The sequence below is a fragment of the Vicugna pacos genome, chromosome 2 (assembly GCF_048564905.1).
Source record: "Vicugna pacos chromosome 2, VicPac4, whole genome shotgun sequence".
Taxonomy (NCBI): Eukaryota; Metazoa; Chordata; class Mammalia; order Artiodactyla; family Camelidae; genus Vicugna; species Vicugna pacos.
In genome coordinates, this window is record NC_132988.1 from 65,321,977 (window position 1) to 65,335,921 (window position 13,945).

Consider the following 13,945-nt stretch of genomic DNA (forward strand, 5'->3'; position numbering starts at 1 on the left):
AAGTCAAAGGCTAGATTAGCATGTCTGTCTCATGTATCATTTAATAATGTCAAGGTCTGGCTGTTTATAATCATCTACTGTTTTCTGTCAGGAATTTGGAATGACTGTTTAGTAGCACAGGCTTTACAAACGTCATTGATTTTAAACGTAACCACACATGTGAGTATCAGTCTAATTGTGAGATTGTTTTATCAAAAACATTTGTAATGTTGCTGCTGCCATAAAAATGCCTAACTCCAGAAGAGATTTGTTTATGCTACTGAACATAATCATACAGGGTTTATTCAACTATTAAAATTCAGATAGTTAAGTGATAACCAAAAACCAATAATAATGAGCACATTTCTCAAAATCCGATTGGAATTATTTTCTTAACGGTTAAATTTAATTATATTTTTCAACAAACACTTTAGATTTGATTTGAGAAATGGAAAAAAATATGATGATTAGAATAGAAATTTTATAAAGATAACTTTGAAAGACTGTAGGGAAACCAGTCTTTCAATGATAACGGAAATGGCATCTGAACAAAAGCTCTGGCAGATGGAGAGAAGACGAAATGGCAGATTTAAGAGACATTTATAACATCTGGGTAGAGGAGGGTATAGAGAAAGTATCTGAGATAAAACAAGTTCAAGCCTTTCACACTGGATGGCAATTGCTGTTAATTTTAGGTAAGCACATTTATGGGGGTAGGAAATGTTGACAGCTATAATTTGGGGCTTGTTTTATTTGAGGTGAATAAAGGGACTACAGATGGCCATTTGCAGGAATCTGGCTAGAGTACAGGAGGTTTTTGGGCTGATATTATAAATGTGAGGGTCATCAGCACTTGGTCACAGCTTGAAGTTGGGTGTAGTTTATATCTCCCCAGGAAGGGCATAAAATAAAGATTCCTGAGAAACACTAATAGTTAAATTTAGGCAGAGAAATACAAGATACTCAAGGACTCTAAAAATAAATAGTCAGGTTAAAAATCGAATAACTATGAGCAAAACACCTAAGAGTCATCTACCACCTTAGTTAACTCAAAAACATACAAAAAGTTAAAAGACAAACCCTAGTAGAAAATATTACAAAAACTGTAACTTATGGTTCACATGTCTAATATATTAAAATCTCATGCATATTGAGAAATAAAATAAGACAACAAATAAATAAGAAATAGATAGAAATAAAAATTTACCAAAAATGCTGAATCAATTTTGAGAAATTATTTATTATCACTGGTGCTCAAATAAATAAATGGTAAAAATAAAAAGTACCATTTGCACTCATATATAATTTGAAGTTCATTTATTTATTAATTTGCTTATTATAAGACTGTTCACTGTTGATAAAGGCAGTGGTTATTCTCTTTAGCAACATATATGTACCAAAATTAAATGTCTTAGTTTCTATCATCAAATATTTCCCTATGCAGTGAAAACAGTCATTCTTATTTACGTAAAGTCATTCTTATTTACTTATTATATTTCATACCGTGCTTTTCCTCAAAGCTGAAACCAATTAGTTCTACCTTTTTTCTTTAGCACCTAATTTTTAAAATATTATCTTTCTTTCCCTGAGCAGCTAGTCTTCATATGTGACTATGAAATGAATAAAGTAAACCAATTTCTTAGTTTTGAAGGAATTAATAAATTATTTGGTCTGAGAAATTATTTCCAGACTATATTACTTAACAGCTTTATTTTCAGCTAAATTTTTATATGTAAACATAATACTCGGTTTCTAAGTTAATTACAAACTTGGCCCAGTAATTAGGTCAATGAGTTTAATTCTAAATTCATCTTTAGAATTTATATTTAAAATAGATTCAGAGCTATCACTTCAAATTTTCTATTTAGACATTTTGAAGTGATTTTTTTTTTTTTCATTTTTACCTATTGTTCCTTTCATAGCTCTGGGGAGAAATGAATGGTGTTAGCACCCTGGTGGTTTGTGAAATACTGGAATTTTACTAAAGTGCAATTTAAACTGTTCATTTTACCATATAATTTTTAATATATGACCAAATGATTCATAATCTCAATTTACCTTACTATTACTATTACATTTATTAATCTAAGTGGTTGAGATGAACAAAGAGAAAAAAATAAAACCAGAATTCTTACAATCTGGCATTATTTCAGATTTCTACACCTGAAAGATCATAAGCTATGCATTTTCTTGGCATCGCATGTAAATCAATAGTCTGAACATAATTTAAAGGATGTTGCCTCTCCTTTCAACACCTGAAACCCAACACTGAGCACCTACTATGGCACTATTCACTGAGTAGTGACTCTGTTGGGTCCCTTCCATCATGTAAGGGTCGGTGAATTTTATCTTTCAGGTACATATACCTATTCTGGGTGTGGTTTGCTTTTGCCACCCAGGGAGCCCAGCCAGCATTACAAGGTTAGAATGTGTGAGACACGAACACATAATCCCACCTAGTTTATCACCCAACTAGAACATCCACTTCACAGTGAAGGATGGATGTATCACATACGTAGTGATGTGATGGTAAATATTTAACAATTGGCTCTTCTTGTGGGGAAAACAGATTTATAATATTTTCTCATTTATCTGATATAAATACTCCCTCCAGGTCAGCTCAATTTAGACATTATTACACTGAGATTAAGAATAATTTGCTCAATGTCAAATCGTGGAAATTGATAGTATTTGGATGAGAACTAAATTCCTCATACTTTAATTACAACATGTTATATGTTACCATATTTTTTTGTTTTACTATTAAAAATTCCAGCAATATTATATACACACACACACACACACACACACACACATTATCATTCTATCCCATCAGAAACTGAAACAAAGAATAGAAAGAGGAAGAAAGCACACCCAGTACAAAGTGGTCTGACATCCTTTTGGAGTCAAATATTTTTGCTGCTTTAAAGGTAAGATCAAGGCCAACATAAATGGTAATAGAAAACTGACTTCCTAAAAAAAAATTAAAAACGGATTACTTAGATAAGTTTTTAAAACGTTTTGCAATTTATGTGCTTAGTATACACTATGTATTCATACATTTCTGAATAAATACATGAGAAAGACTCACTAAATATAAAAATGTAATGCAATGAAAATCTCTTATTTTGTTTTTTAAGTTCTGAAAAATGTTGACATTTAAAATGTTTGCTGTCAACAAAGAAGTTTCTACTGACTATAGGATATTATCTTAGTTTTCCCAAGCCTGAATCAGAGTTCATGGTCTGATATTTACCTAAAATCATCTTAAGTCATTTTAGTTTATTTTCATTATGTGTTGTTATGGTTTTTCTCTGTGATGACAGAGGCAATTCTAAATCAAAAGAAACCTACTGCAGCATTCTGTCCCCTTTACACAGCGGAAGGTCTCCTCTGAGGGACTTTGATTATTCTGCATGTCTTAGCAATGTAACATTCTTTGTGGTGGCCAAGCCCTTTTAGATTCAGACAGTATCTGGCATGTAGAGATGATGCAATACGTCATTCAAAACTTCCAAATCAGTATTTCTGCTTTGCTGTCCGGGAATCTTTTTTCCAAAAGAGATATTCAGTAATCACGATTTTCAAATGCAGTAGATCTGTTATATTGTTGGATACGTATGTAGATAGAAATTGAGGCATATCAAACTTAACGGCGTATCTAGAAACTAAATGCCACAAGTGATAGTGAACTTGCTGAGAAAATGTAAAGCATGTATTAGACACTAATAAAAGCTGACATTTTAGAAAGACCTTTAATTGTATAATCATTTTCTGTAAACCTCATTTACATTTTTGGAAAACCCAGCCAAAGCCAAAATATTAGTTTTTATTTTTATAAGGTCTTGAAAATATTATATCAGCACTCCCTTGTATGTTTCTAAATAGCCTGAAATAAATTTATCTGAAAGAGTATCAAGACTCAAATGGCTGAAATCAGAAAAAAAAAAATTGTCCCCAAACAATTTTTTTTTTTCACACCTTGTTTCGCTGTCCTTTTCCCTGCAGCTTTATATTGTCTATTCATAACAAGCAGCGTGATTGGACTGCTTCTCTGATTAATGGATTGGACAGTGGAAAGCTGCCGGCTGAAGTGCAATTGGACTCATTCTCACCCTTCAGCCACGGGGTAAATGAGCTCATAGCTTGGCTAGCCTGCTGGTCTCTGAACAAAGATACGGGCCACTTGGAGCAGAGCCAAGGTGTACTGGCAAAGATCAGCCAATCCCCAGAAGCATGAGCAAGCGCAGTCAAGATAGCAGAGATACTTATGAGCATTCATTTACCTGGCATCATGTTCTACTTTGATCTGTTATTTTATTTGTGACAGATACAGCTGTATCAGGCAAAACTGTCAATAATGTGGATAACAACGCTATACGCATAGTTGGGAAGGACTAAGAATTCTGAGTGACAGAATCAGAATTCAAAATATCTCAAGTGTGAGAAGGAGTTATAACACCAGGCAAATAAGGGACAAATGCTATCCTTGAGTGAAGGGAGGAGGCTTGCTGGCATGACGGAATACAATACTTCTACAAACACTAGAGGAAAATATGACATTGGAAAGTGAGAAGCCAAACCATGTATCTCAAGTTAGCATTTGTCGTTTATCTGGAGCGCAGAAAGTAGCAAATAAGTCTGGTCTGTGTCTAGACTAGATCAATCCAGAGTAATCGTTATATATTGAATTGAATATTTTATATTCACTTAGAAGGCTGATCTAGGATCGCTGGTTGGAAATGAAAGGGAGGACAGAGACATTGATTCAACTGGAGACTGTGTCGTGGTTAGGTGTAAAAATTTTGGAGAACCAGTGTGAAATTCCTGGTATAACTTTGATTATTTTTTGGCCTTAAGAAAGTCACTTAACCTCTTAGGGCTCAGTTTCTTAACTGCAAAATGGGAATAACAGTATCTCTCTGACGGGTTGTTAAATCTATAACAAGAGTTCAATACTATAGCTATAGTCCTGTCCCTAAACTTGTAAAGTTGAAGACAATAGATCCTATATTCTCTCAAATTTAGAGAAACACAAGTCAGCATCCCTTCACTAAGCCAAGCGAGTGGGGCACAGGGAAAACCCATTTTCAATTTTAGGTAACTAAAAGAAGGGGAGGTTCACTGCCTTGCTGTATGCTTGTTGAGAGGCAGGAGTCCATCAGCCTACCTTGACTATCGCTATCCGAGAAGAAGGCTATGGAATATTTCTTGGGAAAGCCAGAGTGTGACCCTGGCTTCTCAACTGGGAAAATTTGAAGAAGGCGGGCTGGCTAAGGCACCCGCAACAGTCTCTAAGAGTGGGAACACTGGGAGAACGTCCAGCGGGACTGTGCTTTCCTTGAGGGGAAGCAGACACGTGTAAGGCACTGTGAGGTGGGGAGCAGGTGGCCAGTGAGAGGAGCTCTGAGACTTGGAGTACCTCCTCCTTTTTAACTTACAGAGAGGAGAGCAAAAATCTGACAATTCTTCCTTCCTGATCTTGCTACCTAGTGTCAGGCTGGCCCTGCAGTTGTGGAAACACTTTGAAGTGGATATAGGATTGAACCTTATTTAGACTGGATTTGAATCTTTATATCTGAAAGTGAGTCTTAATTAGTGGCATGGTACTGGTGATTCAACAAAGTGCAGTCAGAGAGCTGTATACCTGTCTAATAATCCCTGAAGGCATGGGAGAGGGAAATTTTACAGAGCATGGGTGAAAGAAGTAATTGGAGAAAAAAAGAAATGTTTTAAATCAGCATGATATTGAGATAAGACTGTTCAATATACTGGTCTTATAAAGAATTAATGAGCTACTAGGAGGTAAATCACTTAAAAGAGTGTATGGCATATAGTAAGGGATCAATAAATGTTAGCTTTCATAATTGTTTTTTTTTTGAAGAAAAAACATCAAATTTCAGTGTGATCCAAAATGAAAAGGGCTGTACTGAATAGTAACAATGGAAAAATTACAAAAGCAAAGCCCAAAGAGCCATGTAGTCAGGCATCATTCTGAACTTGAATAGAGGTTTCTTTCATGGTTCTTTTAATTCCAGGATTCTATTATTCTAGGCTTGAATTATTTATCCATGTGGGAAAAAAATCTGTTTTTTCCCTAAATGAAATAGGCAATGCAACTCTTCCTACATTTTTTAATGTAAAGAAACAGAGATTTTTTTTTATCCCCTAAGAGCATCCACTATTAAATCAATATCATTCATCCTTTTGGTTTGGAGGATTAGCTCCCTTTATCAAATGCATGTCATAAAAACTGGCCTGTCAGTATTCATTCTTTGAAGGCTCTTTCTTCATTTTTGAAAATGATACTGACATACAATGAGTGAAACATTACCGCAGTACAGCTAGATCTGTCTGGCAAGGGACAAAGCTTTTATATAACAGTAACTTGCTTTCCTTTGTACTAACTCATTTTGAGCTTCTGCGTGAAGGGTATTTTAACAACAACAAAATGGATCAGAGGGTAAGCAAAGAGTATTTCATCTTTTTAAGCAACTATCACTTTCAGAAATACATATATATATATATATATAAAATGTCTCCTGACTCAGAGAGCAAAGTATTTCATTTCAAACTTGAGGGGGAGTTGTTGCATACTTACATCTTGATTGGTCATCTCCCAGTAGGGTCTCTCTCCGTAAGACACAACCTCCCACATGACGATTCCATAGCTCCAGACATCACTAGCAGAGGTAAACTTTCGGAAAGCTATAGCTTCTGGGGCAGTCCATCTGATTGGAATTTTGCCTCCCTAAAATTGAAAAGAGAATAAAAAAAATTCTCACCCACACACTTCAAATGTATCTGGGGATACTGCTGCCTCGCTGAAAAGATCTAGAAAGAGATGTAGCATTTTTAAGTGAATCTGTGTGACAGCGTGCAGTCTCTTTTCACATATCTCAGCCCATAAGCACTTGTAGACTGACTACTAATTGGCTGTCTGGAAGGTTTCTGGTTTAAATTCTGTTTGACTACTGGAACACATACAAGACCCACATCTCAATTACAGTATCAGGATGGCAGCTCTAAGTGGGGAAAGCAGGCAGTCAAGCAAATCAAGAAGGTAAACTTTCATGACTTTCTTCAAAAGTAAAGGACTCAAATTCCCAGGGTGCTTTCTTTCCCCTTTAATATAAGGATTGTAAAGAGAAAGCTTTGATTGCTGGATGCAACCCTGAGAAGTTTAAAAGTTAATAAGATAAGCATGAAAACCAGATATATTGAATATTTAGTAATTTCTCCTGACATCGCACAATTTCTTTTAGACTTGATTTCCCTAATTTGCCATTGTTGTATCTTTGTGTTTGTTTGGTCAAACTGTTTTTTTTTTTTTAACCTAAGAGGTAGGTATCTCATTTATTTCAACCACATTGAAAATTATTAAAATTAAATTATGGGGAAAATTTACAACATTACCAAGTTTGGGGTTTTTACATGGTTAAAAAAAAAAGATTTGGTAAGTTTTTTCTTAGTTCACAAATTAAACACTTTTCTATCCTGGCCATTTCAGGGTTAACTTCTTTTTCCTAATTTTTAAAAGCAGGCAAATCCAGGCAACCAAACATTTCATTTATAAGTAAAATTCATTAAAGGAGAGAGAGACAGAAAGAGAGAGGGAGAGAGAAATGTGGGTTTTGAATATTTTTTATAAAAAGACTAACATATGCCTTCCTACTTTGTGGGAAGAGAACAATTTAATTCACGCATTAGAAAAAAATGGGACTTAAACTGCTCTATATAAGCCAAAGTTTCAAGACTTATGAAGAAACAGCAGTTTCATGTAATGCTTGAAATTGTTCTGTGACTTGAAGTTAATTTGAAATATTTATACTAAGTTTGAATTATTTGCTTCTTAGAAATATGGTAACATCACTTTAAGAAAACTTTTCTGAAACATACTTTTGTTAATTAAATATTCATAGGCAAGATCACATCATTAGGTTCAGCTATGTAGCAACATGATAGTCTATGACATATTATTACTATTCTGCTTGAAATGGTAATTTGTTGATTACTTTAAATTTCAGCCTAGAATTTTTCTCTTGGTCCTCTGACCATCATGTTGTGCATCAATATTACCTGAAGCTCCCTTATCATTTCATCTCTCAATAGAGAGATTTTCCACAAAGTGCCACCATGCCCCATTTCAAGGGAGTAAATCTTGAGGGTCTCAGGATCTCTGACTCCCCTCCACCTTTCTCTCCACTAGCAATGACACACTGACACAGACCCTGACAAATTTACTTTATGCATTTAACTAAGACACCAACCAATCATACTGGGAATGGCTTTTTCAGTAACCTCAGCCTTGCTTAGGCCAAGTTTATTAAGCATGACTCTATTACGAGGAGAATTCCTAATTGAGGTTTCATTTAATGCAAATAATGACAATAATTAGGTCCAGAAGAAGAGGGGCATCCCAACAATTAATTTATTGATTTATTAAGCTGACCCTTTGAAAGATTTGTTTGCTTAGGTAAGTCACTCTTGATCTTTAGCATAGTATAATCTTTAACTCTTCATGTGTCACACTGCAATAATGACAAAAAGACAGCCTTATAATCTATGAATAGAGTTTACTATTACAGTATGAGTAGGAGTAATTTTAAAATGTTGGATTAAATAAGAAAATATATACCATCTATCATAAGAATAAAAGAGGACTAAAGTATTCTGTATTGAAATAAAGTTAACCACATTGTACACTGAAAAGATACAATGACAAATTCTTGTCTTCACAGGGAGTTTAAGCATTGAGGATATCTTGAGGATATTGAAAAGATTTAGAATTAAACAAATCTAGTTTATAAAAAAGATTAAAACTCAAGAAGTACAATGCATAAACTTCCCAGAGAAATTCTGTTGCACCAATACCACAGTTTTCCACAGGAAAAAAAAAAACCCCAAAACTGTTGATTATATAACATCAATTACTTCGCTGGAAAAGGATGCTGATTTATGCCAATTATGACAGTATGGATTAGTGACCAAGTTTTCATAGATATGGGCTTAACAGTTTACATGGTATAAAAGAGAAGTAATTAGGCATTAAAATACCTCTAGTAAATCAAAACTTTTTGAAGGAATAGCTCTTTTATTCCCTACTGTGTGAATAGTTAAAAAAAAGGTAGATTTAGATATTTCCATATTTGTTTTACAAGTAAAGAAACTGTGGTGCCGAGTTTAAGCTATTCAAAAATGCTACACATGTTAATATATTCATATATAGTATGATTATATATTATATAGTCACATATAATATGAATAAATATATACTTATATACATTAATATATGTATATATTTGTTGCTTTTTTCCTACAAATACTTTTTATTTAAAAAATTTTTTTTATTGAAGTATAGTCAGTTTACAATATTGTGTCAATTTCTGGTGTACAGCATATTTCAGTCATACATAGACATACAAAATTCCTTTTCATACTCGTTTTCATTATAGTTGTACAAGATATTGAATATAGTTGCCTGTGCTCTACAGAAGAAAATTTTTATTTATCTATTTTATATATAGTAGTTAGTACCTGCAAATTTTGAACTCCCATTTTATCCCTTCCCACCCCGTTTAAGGTAGGAGAGTCTCGCTTTAATTTTTCCTTTTACATTTAATTCTTTATATGATTTTTACATGTTGTATCCATTCTAAACTCAGACCTTTTATTTTCAGTATCTGTAGGAAAAATATGAACTATTAAAACTCATAATGTGATTACTTGGCTTATCTGAGTTTAATATTTGAATTTTCTGATAAGGAAAGGAGAATTGGCTGGATTTTTTAATCCACCCTCCCCCTTCTCTCTTTCTTCCTATGTTGGAGGAATTTTGCTTTTTTTTTTTTTTTCGCTCTTTCCTTTAAAATCTTTAAATATTAAACGCCCCTAGTCTAGTAGTCTAGTATTTCAGAAATGCATTCTGTTAGATCTTACCCTTGTGGTGTAGGCTGCCTCGGGATCATCTTCCAGCACCCTGGAAAGCCCAAAGTCAGACACTTTACACACAAGGTTACTGTTGATTAAGATGTTTCTGGCAGCAAGGTCTCTATGCACGTAGCCCATGTCGGAGAGGTACTTCATTCCCGCAGCGATGCCTCTCAGCATGCCGACCAGCTGGATCACAGTGAACTGCCCATCGTTTTTCTGTGAAGATGACACAGAAATACTAGTTCTGCAACAGCAATCACTGGGGAAAAATACTTAAGGATCTTCCTTCAACCCCAAATTAATGCCCACTCTCACCAAATTCACATGCAATTTCTATCTGAAGGGAATGGGAAAAGTTCGGCAATATCTAGTTAACCTGGTAATGTGTATCAGTACCCTGCTTGGTCAAAGCAGATAACGGCTTTGAAAGCCCCATCCAAAATATTATTCAGTTGCTCTTTTCCACATTGCAATTCTTTTCTTCTCAGTCATCAGCATAGTGTGTTCATCACTCCAGCCTTATGCCTGCCTTGGGTTAACACTGTGCATTTTTGAAGTCATTTAAAAGAAGCTAGCTGGATAGGCATACTGGTGACAGACAAAGTCGCCGGATGAAAGGACGGAGATTCTGCAGCAGCAGGTGGAAGGTCAGGGGGAGGGGGACCAAGCAATGACCAGGACAATGTTAGCATTTCTTGGAAACCTGCTGTCTTTGTCAAGGGCACTGGACTTACTGCAGACACACAGAATTAGGCCCAAATGATGCTTATTTTGAAATAAAAGAATGATACGACGATAAGAGACTGAAGAATTTATCTGTAAGAAATTTGGCAGTAGAATCTGGTAGAGGATAGAGATTGGAAGGGAAGCTTGCCTTGCCAGTGGACACCTGTCATAGTCAACGCACAGGCCCCTCTTACAATCACCATTAAGCTGCCAACCATCACTTTTCTCATCCAGAGCAATAGATGCTACATTGAAGGAGAAAAGCCACCTGACTACAGTTTAATCAGGCCCAGGTTACATTGTCTAACACATGCTATTTACTAATAAAATGAGTTACCAACATTTAAAATTTGGAGACCTGCATATTAAAAACAAACTCTTCTAAAATCTGGAAGATCTGACATTGACTATTGTCTACTATCATATAATACCTAGTACAAGGCGTGGCTGGCCCTCAGGTGAGGTATGAATCTATTTGACACTTTCATGAATACAGATGATTTTCATGGACTCTCTAGACATTTTTCCTTGCTCTGCCTGATATTATATACTTTGAGAGAGTTAAGTACTTGTAAAATCTTCTCTTTTTTTCCTTTCCTTCCTCCTTTCCTTCTTTTATTTACTTTGGGCAAATTAACATACATGTAAATAAAATTGTAGAAACACGTAATTTGGATTTGTACAAGGTTTTTCAAGTGGACAACTTTCAAACCAAAGTTAATTTTTGCAGTATAATTATCCTGACTCTAGATATTTCTACTTAAAACTCTGTCTTTAAGGTAGCTGGATTTTAATTTCAATGTTATTGCCAATATATGAATAGCACTTTGAATACTTACATCTATTTCAAATCTTACCTTTAAAAATGTATCTAAAGAGCCATTTTCCATATACTCTGTCACTATCATCACCGGTTTACCTGAAAAGAAAACAGTAGTATAAACTGCTGCTTTTTGATAGAGCATTCTTGTCCAGGAAAAGTTTACCTGGAAGTTTTTATTATTGTCCAAATTACATATAGTCATTTAAAAAAATGTCCTCTTTGAGTTGCAAGTAAATTCCTGACATGATGATGTCTTAGTATCTTAGTATATACTGAGTGGAGTCAGTGAGAGGAAAGTATCATGAAAATGATAAAGATTGACACTTAAGATACAAAAAATACAGAATTTTCAACATCAAAATCAATTTATGTAGAAAATGAGTTTAGGATGAATTTTATTTTTATAGAGATAATGATATAAAGTGCCAAATAATATTTAGCAAAGCACTGCAAACATGCAAACACATTCCTCTTTCTCACAGTTCTAAATAAAAACTATCTAGTCTAAGTGCTCTGTTTAAGATCCTTTGAACAGATGTTGTATTTTCTCAACTTTACTTCTATGTTCTTATAACTCCTTTACTTACGGCTACCTCTCTTTTCCCTCTCTGCCACACACAGTCTCTATCAATCCAATTGTTTTCATTCTTCAAAATCCTGTTCTATTTTCTCTTGCTGTCTGGAAATTTCTCTTGCAATCATCATTTCTGATGGACGAGGCCCTATTCTTTTCACGTCTGAGACAGAAGTACAGCTGGACAAACTGGAGCCACACGGCTTGGCTTTGTATCCTAGATCAATCATTTACTATCATGTGATCATGGGCAAATCAATTCTTATCTCTGTATACTAATTTGTTGTGAGTATCTGCCAAGTCATAGAGTTACCCAGGTCACTTAGAATAATGCCTACCACTTAGAATTTGCTATGTATTATTATTCTATAAACCTTATTGACTTTGTATCTGTGGGTTAACTTCCTTGCTAGCTGTAAGAGGACCAAGAAAACAGATCATATTTTATCCCTTATGAAAAATATGAGACCAAAAATCTTTGTTATATGAGGAAATACTTAAAACATGATTGTTAGTTTTATCACTCCACATTAACTTCACTATATTTTAAAATGTGCCTTTTTATTCTAAAATAAAAGTATAGACTTCATAAAATTTTAGTGTCCATTTAAACTATTTTGAAGTAAAAAAAGACCTTATGATAGCAAAATTCTATGTTTTATATCTAGTAATTTTTTTATATTATAGAGGGAAAGAAGGCCTATACAATTATGAAATGTGCTGTAATTAACTTAATGGCATCCTCCAGAAGGGCATCTGTATTTCACTTGAAAAGTGATTCATTCAGGTCACAGAATTAGAACGTGCGTATTTATTCATACACCATTATCCCAAAATGTAAACAAAGATATAGAAAATTAGACAGTTACATGTTAAAAAGAAATAATAGGAAGAAAAAGGATTTTTCAACCCAAAAATCACTTAAAACTCACTATTTAGTATAATAAGGTAGGTCAGTCTAATTTCTCACTCAGATCATTATCTTCTTTTAAAATACTTTAGAACCATTATTCTTTTAATGGAATGTCACAAGTAATATTCCAAAGGCAGGTAACATTTCTCTCCTCTTTAAATTTTGTAAAAGTTAGAAAAAAAGTTTGTCTCAAATAATTCATTTGTCATCTATTTGCTACGCCTCCATTAGGTAAAACATCACATATGTAGGGAATATGTATTGGAGATGTCATTTGATTTGAACCTTGAAAGGGTCACTGGTATAATAAAAGGTGACAGATATTCCAGGAAGAAGAGGCAGCATGTGCCAAGGCATCTTGTCATGAAAGAGCTCATCAAGTTCAAACATGGCCAGAGGCCTGGATTTTGCTTTGTAATTCAGGGAGTGACAGGAGATGAGTTGAGGAATACTGATTTTGAAACTGACTGGAAATATAATACCTTAGTTTAAAAAAAAAAAAGAATGACTTATGGTTGTATTTGTATTTGTAAATGGCCATGACAGCACAAGAGAAAAAAAAAGATTATGAATGTTTTTTTTTCTCCTTTGTATGATTGTAATCTAAGTTCAAGAATTAAGATAGGTTTCTAATTTTATTTCATTTTAATGATATTGCTGCACTCCTTTCAATGAACCTCAGACAAATGCTAAATAGACAAAATTCTGCTTTGGGCCCATTTGGTTCCAGTCTCATATCTTGAAGCCTATTTCAGGGTTTTCTTACTGTTGAAGCCTATTTCAAGCTTTTCTTTTAAAAGTTTAGAACTAATATGCTTCCCCAAGGGTGACAGCCAAAATATTTGATACCTGCTTTGGACAGGGACCTACATGTCTAAAGTTACAGCACCATATTGCTGGAATACTGGACAATCCTGCTGTACCAGACATCACCTCTTTATCTGCCTGATTTCAGGAATTCAGAAATACTTCAGAGACAAAGCTGAGTTAGGCATAT

At 34.3% G+C, this 13,945-nt stretch overlaps 1 protein-coding gene across 10 annotated transcripts in view; it reads right to left on the minus strand.

Annotated features, from left to right (window-relative positions):
• The window catches only part of EPHA5 (EPH receptor A5), a 417,840-nt gene that overhangs the window by 13,369 nt on the left and 390,526 nt on the right, over positions 1 to 13,945 (minus strand). For all 10 annotated transcript variants that reach the window (XM_072940770.1, XM_072940769.1, XM_072940771.1 and 7 more), the window contains 3 exons: positions 11,496 to 11,557; positions 9,919 to 10,128; positions 6,581 to 6,730 (listed from right to left, as the gene is read on the minus strand). In XM_072940770.1, the coding sequence (XP_072796871.1) occupies positions 6,581 to 6,730; positions 9,919 to 10,128; positions 11,496 to 11,557 (422 nt within the window). The remainder of the gene's footprint in view (positions 1 to 6,580; positions 6,731 to 9,918; positions 10,129 to 11,495; positions 11,558 to 13,945) is intronic.